Source organism: Cibotium barometz, chromosome 44 (genome assembly GCF_041138505.1).
Source record: "Cibotium barometz isolate CiBa-2024 chromosome 44, ASM4113850v1, whole genome shotgun sequence".
In the NCBI taxonomy this organism is placed as follows: domain Eukaryota; kingdom Viridiplantae; phylum Streptophyta; class Polypodiopsida; order Cyatheales; family Cibotiaceae; genus Cibotium; species Cibotium barometz.
The window spans coordinates 6,199,548-6,207,800 of record NC_141089.1 but is presented as its reverse complement, the minus strand read 5'-3'; the positions used below and the strand labels follow the sequence as shown (position 1 = coordinate 6,207,800).

At 40.4% G+C, this 8,253-nt stretch overlaps 1 protein-coding gene across 1 annotated transcript; it reads left to right on the top strand.

Annotated features, from left to right (window-relative positions):
- Window positions 1-1,528: 1,528 nt before the first annotated feature.
- Window positions 1,529-6,519, top strand: LOC147612896 (uncharacterized). The gene is made up of 9 exons (XM_086782005.1): window positions 1,529-2,307; window positions 2,447-2,523; window positions 2,926-3,154; window positions 3,988-4,142; window positions 4,285-4,330; window positions 4,565-4,656; window positions 5,113-5,209; window positions 5,296-5,352; window positions 5,599-6,519. The coding sequence occupies exons 1-9, from the start codon at window positions 2,143-2,145 to the stop codon at window positions 6,043-6,045; spliced, it is 1,365 nt and encodes a 454-aa protein (XP_086638131.1). The 5' UTR covers window positions 1,529-2,142; the 3' UTR covers window positions 6,046-6,519.
- Window positions 6,520-8,253: the final 1,734 nt, after the last annotated feature.

Below are 8,253 nucleotides of genomic sequence, written 5' to 3'. Positions count from 1 at the left end.
ATAGAAGCTTGGAAGGTTAGTAGTTATAGCAAAAATGTGGAATGTTTAGTACCACTTAGGCACTTGTACTTTAGTGTTCACATGATGATGGTTTGTTGGAATCCCTTATTTAAAATCCTATGGTTCATAAAGATCACGTAACATCCCCCTTTTTTTGTTACTTCAATTTTGAAACACCAAAAGTTAGGTATGGATCTTTACCACATGGCTAATGATTAATTTTTTAATTACATAGATTGAGAATATAAGTTTAAAAATTGACAAGTCAAAGACTAGATATTATGCATATCATATTCTACCAGCCACTTTGAGTAAAAACATGTAATATTGATCAAACTTGATCAATATTACATTTCCTTTACAACAAAGGACTTTGGTATGGTAACCAATACTGTGGCCCACCAAGGATTCAGATATTACCAACCAATTTTAGTGGTTCATAATAATATTATAGAACCTTGATCATTTTACAACTCTTTGTCACAAAAAGGGACTTTTTAATAAAAGTGCCCACAAAAGATTTCCAACCCTCATTTTGTTTGAAAAAATGGGAATGGCCTTCGCACAAATTGATAAAGAAATGGAGTAATCTCAAGTGAGTTTTTGAAAAGAATGGGAATGGTCGTTCAAGCACAAATTGATAAAGAAATGGAATAATCTCAAATAAGATTTAGAAAAAGATGAATTTAACATTTCCAAATGGTTAATAGACCATGAATGTAGTGATTATTTATTTATTTATTTTATTTTTTTTGGGGGGGGGAGATGCTTCCACAAAAACATGGCATATATTCAATCACAATGTTGATGAAGCAAACTACTTTTAGCATATCATCAGTGCCATTAACCTCACACAAAGTAGTTACTTTTACCATTCACCACAATAATCATTTGTGGTGTAGTTGTTGAAAATGATAGTTTAGCTTTACGGCCATATTCTCTCTTTAAATATAATTAGCCTAGAATTTCCCAGATCCCTATGTGTTCATTGGAGTATGCATTATTATAACTAAAACCTAACCTATGTAGTCAACCATCTCAAAAAGATAGTGAAAGCACAAGGATATAGTAGGTTGATTGTGTGGCCTACAATATCCTCTAATTGTTCACCTATACAAAAGTGCTCACCCAACCCAAAAAAAAAAAATGACTACAAGTCTCCTAGTAGTGACATGGTAGATGAACACTAAGACTTTTTAGTTCTTCTTTTTGGTTTGATGTTTCCTTTTTCAGACCTCAGATTTGGCCAGAAGACCTAAATTTCCATTACCCAAAGGATTTTGAGCATGGCATTGTATGATATCAAGATTCATAGGTATGTTGATTGATGGGTTCACACCTATCTTCACTCGTTGTTTGTGGATGTATGTATGTGTATGTGTGGGTGGGTGTGTGGTATGTATGTATGTGTATGTGTGGGTGGTATCTTCCTCTCGTGTGTAAAAGAGGAGGGGGGGGGGAGGCAGGGTCCCATGACATGGACATGGACTACCGTTGTCCGTTAAATCATCTCTCTCTCTACAGACTCGGGGGGACAAACAGTTATATTACATATAGGAGATGGCACTCTCTCTCTTCCGGGCTTGGGGCACCCTTGCATTTTCTTTCTCTTTTCTCTTTTTTTTCAAACAAATAGGTGAGCATATAATAACGCATTTCGCCTCGCCCCTCTCTCCCTCTCTCTCTTTTCAACTTCCCACCTAGTGTATTTTGGGATTGCTTCTTCTGGACGCTTGTTTTTGGGCTTGCCCTTGCATGAATTGATGGACAGTCAAATCCTCGCAAACAAGGAGATTAAAAGCCTCGGATTTCAAGCAATTCGGACTGCAAAAGGCTCTTAACTTGGAGCCCTTTTGTCAATGAGAGAGAGAGAGAGACACACACACACACACACACACACACACAGATTGATGGCTTTACTTACTCTTGGCATGATGGGTTCAGTGGGGAGGAGTAGGGCATGGGTCTTTACCCAACATATTGCTGCCCAATGCTGAAATCAATGCCCAATAATCAAATTATTTGACCTGCTTTCCGGCCTTTGAAGATTGTAGGGTTGATTTTCAAAAATAAGAGGGGGAAACAGTGGTTTCTGTTTGTGTATATTACTGCCCAACAACTGGTTTTGGAGGGGAGGACCAGATGGATGCCGCAGTTGAGCATGGGCACAAGTCAGTTGTATCGAACTCAAATGAATGGCAAGAGTCCTACAAACCCCTCCCTTTCCTTTACTTTGGGCTCCTCATGGCCTGGACAGTCTTGGTTGCCATCTGGACACTCAACACATGGAGTAAAAGGCAATGGCAGGTACCCTCCCCATACCCTTTTCCTAATTTTCCATTCATTGCTTTTTTGCATAATTATAAGATAATGTTGTCATAGCCTTAGAGACTCATCCTAAAAACATTGCTCTGAGCCATGCATCCCTGCTCTTTCATGTCCACAGACTAGCAACTTGCAGTGGGTGCTCACATCTGTACCAGTATTGAAAGCCCTAGTTCTTGGCCTTTCCTTTGTATTCTGGTAAATTACGACATTTTTTATAAGCAATATTGAAGATTTTTGAAAGCTTTGACACGCATGCACGTCACCGAATCTCACACACATGTGCATGTGTATGTGCATCCTTGCAACATCAGAGGGTTAACAAACATGTGCAAAAGCACACATGAACTTAAGTGAATGCACCTTTACTTCAGCTGATGGACAGCATCCTACACATAGGAGCTAGTTGGGAAAAAAGCAATATTTGCATTGGTATTGCTTGATTGGCATATTAATCTATGTGCATAAATGAGGCTAATTTTCTCTTCCATGGATGGCTTAACCTGTAGTAGGTCAAAGTTCTGCATCTAAGAGAAATCTAGAGAAATTCACTCTCTGTCACTGTTTGAAGAATCCTTATATTTAGCTATTTTATTCCAGGTATTCCTGCCTGAACTTGAATGCCTGCTCTTTTTGGGTGGCCTTCGGGGTGTTCGTGACCCGAATCTTTTTTGAGACAGCTTGCTTTATCGCCTTTCTTTTGATTTCACATGGATATTGTATCATGTGTGAGCAGCTTTCTGTGTCAGAACGCCGCAGTATCGCAGGGCTTTCTTCGCTCTTATACTTGACACTCACTGGATATAAAGCTGCCATACCACAATTTTCCGTAAGAGATAATCTGCCACTCTTAAAAAATGTTAAGTACGCTTAATAACAAATTAACATGATTTCCAAGTTTTCTAGACATCCTTTAAATGAATAATAAACAGCAATAGGAGGACAATGAGGAGGTGAAAGTTCATATTTTTCTAGGATTACAGGAGTATTGAACAGCAATAGGAGGACAATGAGGAGGTGAAAATTCTTATTTTTCTAGGATTACAATTATACCTATACTTCAACCAAACAAATGGATGATATTACCACAATTGATACATGCATCACATGGAGAGCACACCGTATAAGCTCTTATGGTATCCTTTGGCTGGACTGGGCTTAGAAAGAGACTGGTAAAAGTGGTGACATATTTCAAATAGTCTGGGACTTTCTATAAACCCTTTGGAATCATAAAGAAGATTCATGGTTAATGCCTGAAGGACATAACCATGCTGGCTTTGTTAACGAGGCTAGGCGTATTGTTACTCAGATGGGGTGAAGTGACTTGAGGACACTGCATTGTTTAGTTGGTGCTTTTATTACCAAACTTAAAGCCTATATAAGTGAGTGGATTGCTCATAATTAGGCATCTTCACTAGGGTGGATTTCCAGGAGATCAGGACCATATCAGGCCTTGACTAAGCTCTAGCCATATATTCAGAAAGTGGGCTTCAGTGATATAGAAAAGTTGTCTGACATGAAGAACTTTAACTTCTACCACACAGCCTTTTAAAAAACAGTAATTTCATGTCTTCTTCATGTCAAGAAACTTTTCTAGCATGCTTTGGTTCTGTTATACATGCATCTTCTTATAGCTAACAATATGATGATGATGATTTCCAGGTTCTGGTGGTGGTCATTTACTTCATACTGCTATATGTAATATTTCTACGTGTATCAAAGAACCTCAATGTATTAAGAGAGCAGTTGCAGCACATAGAGAACGAAGGAGTCCAAATCATGCACAGTGCTGTTCATACCAAATACAGCATGTTCAAGTACACCCCATCAAACCTTCCCTTTTGGTTTCTTTCCCCAGTTTGTGTGTAAATGCAGTGATGTGTTTGAAGTCACATGTGTAGTCGACTCATGGAGCGGTTGATAATTTTGGTTTGAAGCTCAGTTGCTTTGTCACTGCAGGAAGTTTCAAGCAGCCATGTTGATGATCGTCATTGCAGAAGTTCTGGTAAGTGAACCTCTGCTTGTGTGTTGTTCTTAGAATGTCAAAATGAGATTTATAAGTTCCATTAGATAAGGTCCATGACATAAATGCTTAGTTTTTGCAGCTTAGTCAACTTATCTCACCTTGTATAATGCATTGTCATGATCAAGTGTCAAATTATGTTTTTATTTTTAAAAAAACCTTTAATGCCTAAGAGCCTTGGTCATGCTCTCAGTGTTTATGTGTCATGGGTATCAGATGCACACCAGGGCAGATGGAGTAGCAAATGAGTATTGGATTCGGCTGCTAGTTCGGGAATGGACTGAAATTGCGATTTTCTTCTACATAGGGTATGTATCCAAAGATTGAAATGTGTGTGTGTGGAGTGCGTGTGTGAGAGAATATCTTGATACAGAGTTCTACACCCACTATTGGGCACTGATCACGTTAGTGGGGCTGTCGTAGTATCTAGTCCATACTATGCATAATGGAGTTGATAGTTATATAGTCTTGTGGATTGACTACCATGAGTATATAACATGCACGTTCCTAAAAGGTGAATTTGGGCATGTTCTTGGATTCATCTAGGTATATATGTATCCAAAGATTGCAATGGAGCCTGTCTATATGAGGAGCTTTAAAGCTCAACTCCCCCCACTAAAAGGGGAGATCTGTTCACCCATCCCCATGGGCGAGGATCTCTTCTGTCTACGCCTGCCCACCCGATAGGAAGGGAAAGTATATGTAAAGACCCTCCCTTGTTACTTTGACTGCTTCATTTGTAACTTTGTTTTTCCGTTTTGCAGGTGGACTTTCAGATCCAGAGACGTGACCCCCTTCTTCACCTTTATTCCGACATTGCATTCGCATGATCAACCGATGCTTCCTCCCATCTACAGCATCGTAAGTACGCGTTCGACTGAGAGATATACTGAGGGTGTTTTGGTTTTTCTTTTTTTTAAATGAGTTCTTTACTTATTTTCACCCAGGAAATGAACCAGAGTGAATTCAACAACCTGGATTTCAAGGAATGGCACATCGGAGTGGTAAGTTGCTGCTGAAACCACGATCTGTCGAAATCCTTTCAAGGAATTTGTCCTTTCTAGCAACACCAGCTCCTAACATTAGAAACTGAGGGTCCTTACTGATGTAAAGTTGAGGGGTGGGGGTAGGGTTAAAAGCTCATGGGAGGGCCATCATGTGACAGTCATGCATCTCCCCTGCCTGTCTGCTGTTGGCGATGTCTTTTGCAAATGTTTCTTTTAAAATTGACACAGTGGGCATTCTTGCAGCCCACACCTTCAGCCAAAGGAGATGGCCAGAAGCCAATGTTGGTCATTGTTCGCAACCCAGGACTGTCAAGCCATGAAGACAACACACGGAGCACCACCAAGAGCATGCCAAGGAGAGGTTTTAGCTTGACACACTGCAAGCAAGCAGCTCCATCTAGATCAGACTCTGATGGGAAGAACACTGGTGTAGTATCTTCTTCGCGGTGCTTCTTCTCTGAATTCTTGACACATGAGATGGACAAGAATCTCCATGGAGGTGAAGCAGGGAAAACTCTCAAGTGTCAGCCATGTATGATGGAAGACAGAGAGGTGCACTTTGCCAAAAGGGACTTCTCTGTGATGCCTTCTACAGCAAAGAGCAACACCACCACCAAACCTAACTCTGCTCATCGTGTGCTCTTGAAAGGGCCCTTGCAGATGGAACCCTTATTGTCCCAGCTGGTTTAAAGCCGCATCTCACTCACTCACAGATAGAAAAAGACAAACAAGTGCCAATGCAGACACAGCCTAGTGATAAGGTACTAAAGACCCAAGCGTGAGGTGCGGGGTTCAAATCTTGCTGGCTGTTGATGGCGGAATGAAAGCGCGCACACACGCGACACGAGCACCAAAAGATCCCAAAAAAGAAAAGAAAAAGGGTTTTCAACAAAAGTTACAACAATAAAGAGAGCTATTTTGCTGAATTTCAGTCATTGGGAGTGTGTAGACACAAGCAAGCAATAGTTGGGAGCACCAGCATGAAAGCACACACTCACATGAGCACAAAAAGATCCCCAAAAAAAAAAAAAAAAAACACAAACAAGTCATAGTTTGGGAGCACCTTAGAGAGGGTAATTCCAACAAGTCATTGCATTTACCCCATACCAATTGGTGGGTTAACATAGATTTCAACCCAATGTATATATATCTAAATATTCAGGTTAATGAATTGTAAGGTTTGATGGTCTCTTCTAGAGTGTTCGTGTTTTTGGATGCTTCTGTTTTCTGAGAGGACTGGGCCAGTGCAAAGCTCCTCCTAAGGTTCAAGCATTAATTTATTAATGCTCGGTGCGCATTAATAAATTAGTGAAGGCCTCGACCGAATGTCAAAAATATTTTCACATTTCTGTAAAGCTAATAGCTTATGCAAAATATCACTTCCGATTTGTGATGTTTACAGAGAGAATGTGGGTTCCTTAGCGCACACTCACAGTTTAATACATCATAAACTCATTAGTTTTTATTTCATGTTCCCAATTGTAAACCACTTTATGCAAAATATCACTTCCATTTTGTTATGTTTATAGAGAGAATGTGGGTTCTTTAGCGCACACTAACGGTTTAATACAGCATAAACATATTAGCTTTTGTTTTGTGTTTGAAATTGTAGACTAGTGGATGGAGAGAGAGAGAGAGAGAGATTAATGTCTATGAGAGACCAAAGCCCACAAAAGAATGTACAATGTGTATAGGATTTACAATAGGAGATGTTGCATACAAGGAAGCCTTGTTGTACATGATGCCCTAAGCCTACTGATTAGGAACATGCAATGGATAGATAGAGAGAGAAGAGAGATGAACTGTATTTTCAATATATATGATACAAAAAGACTATACAATTTTTGTGTGGCCTTTGGCCTTCTCTAAATGGTAAACAAACGACCCCATCTAGACTAACGATGCCCCATTAGGTGGACCTATATCTTAAGCTCGCCTATCCTTATGTAGGCTCCAATAATGCCCTATAAAATGGTTGAGTGCTGTCGACATCATCTGAATGTTATTGTCCACCTGGCCAACTCCTCCTCTGACCATATAGGGCTTCTTATGTGCTTGTTTGAGCCTGCTAGTGCCCTGGAATTACTCCTAAAGTGCTGCCCAAAACAAGGATTAGACATGAGAGCAACCATGTCCACATGACATTCCCTCCTGCTAAACTTTGATTGACATCCTTCCTCCTTGGACTACTTACTCTATACTTTGACTGCTTCACTTCTGACACTTTGATTGAAAACTGTGTCACTCCTCTGATTCCACTCTAAGTCTAGTTTGAGAACCATGCATCTATTCCACTACTTTGTCCCCATGCCTGCAATCCCTTTCCCTTAACAACTATGGTCTCTCCTGCTGAGAATGATCATGCCTAATGCTCCACCTTTGGACCTGATCTGAGAACGAATGGTATGATCCTTGGAGCACACAACTCCTAGAGAATGCCTTCCTCTATCTTTGCCTCCTGCTCTGTAGACCACCTCATAAATGCTACCCTGGCTGCAGTCTTCTATGGATCTATGCACCTTCCTTGGGACAGCTTAGTGTTTAGATGGATGAGCAATGGCTGATTGTACGACCGATGTGTGTGGCCTTTGGCCTTCCCACCAAAATGGTAAACAAAAGACCCTATCTAGACTGACTATGACGTGCCCCCTTAGGTGGGATCAAATGCCTATGTCTTATGATGGCCTAACCTTATATAGGCTCCAATAATGCCCTATAAACTGTTGTCGACTAGGAGAGAGGACAAACTAAATGTTGCCGACATCATCTGGGTTGCTACTGTCCACCTCATTGGGCTACTTTTTTGACCATGTAGGGATTCTTATGTGCTTGTCTGAGCTTGCTAGTGCCCTAGAAGTACTCCTAACTTGCTCCTTAAAACAGGGATTAGACATGAGA

Coding starts and splice junctions, on each gene's coding strand:
- LOC147612896 (XM_086782005.1), top strand. CDS start 2,143: ATGGATGCCGCAGTTGAGCATGGGCACAAGTCAGTTGTATCGAACTCA. Junction 4,143..4,284: donor ACCAAATACAGCATGTTCAA/GTACACCCCATC, acceptor TTGTCACTGCAG/GAAGTTTCAAGCAGCCATGT. Junction 5,210..5,295: donor TTCCTCCCATCTACAGCATC/GTAAGTACGCGT, acceptor ATTTTCACCCAG/GAAATGAACCAGAGTGAATT.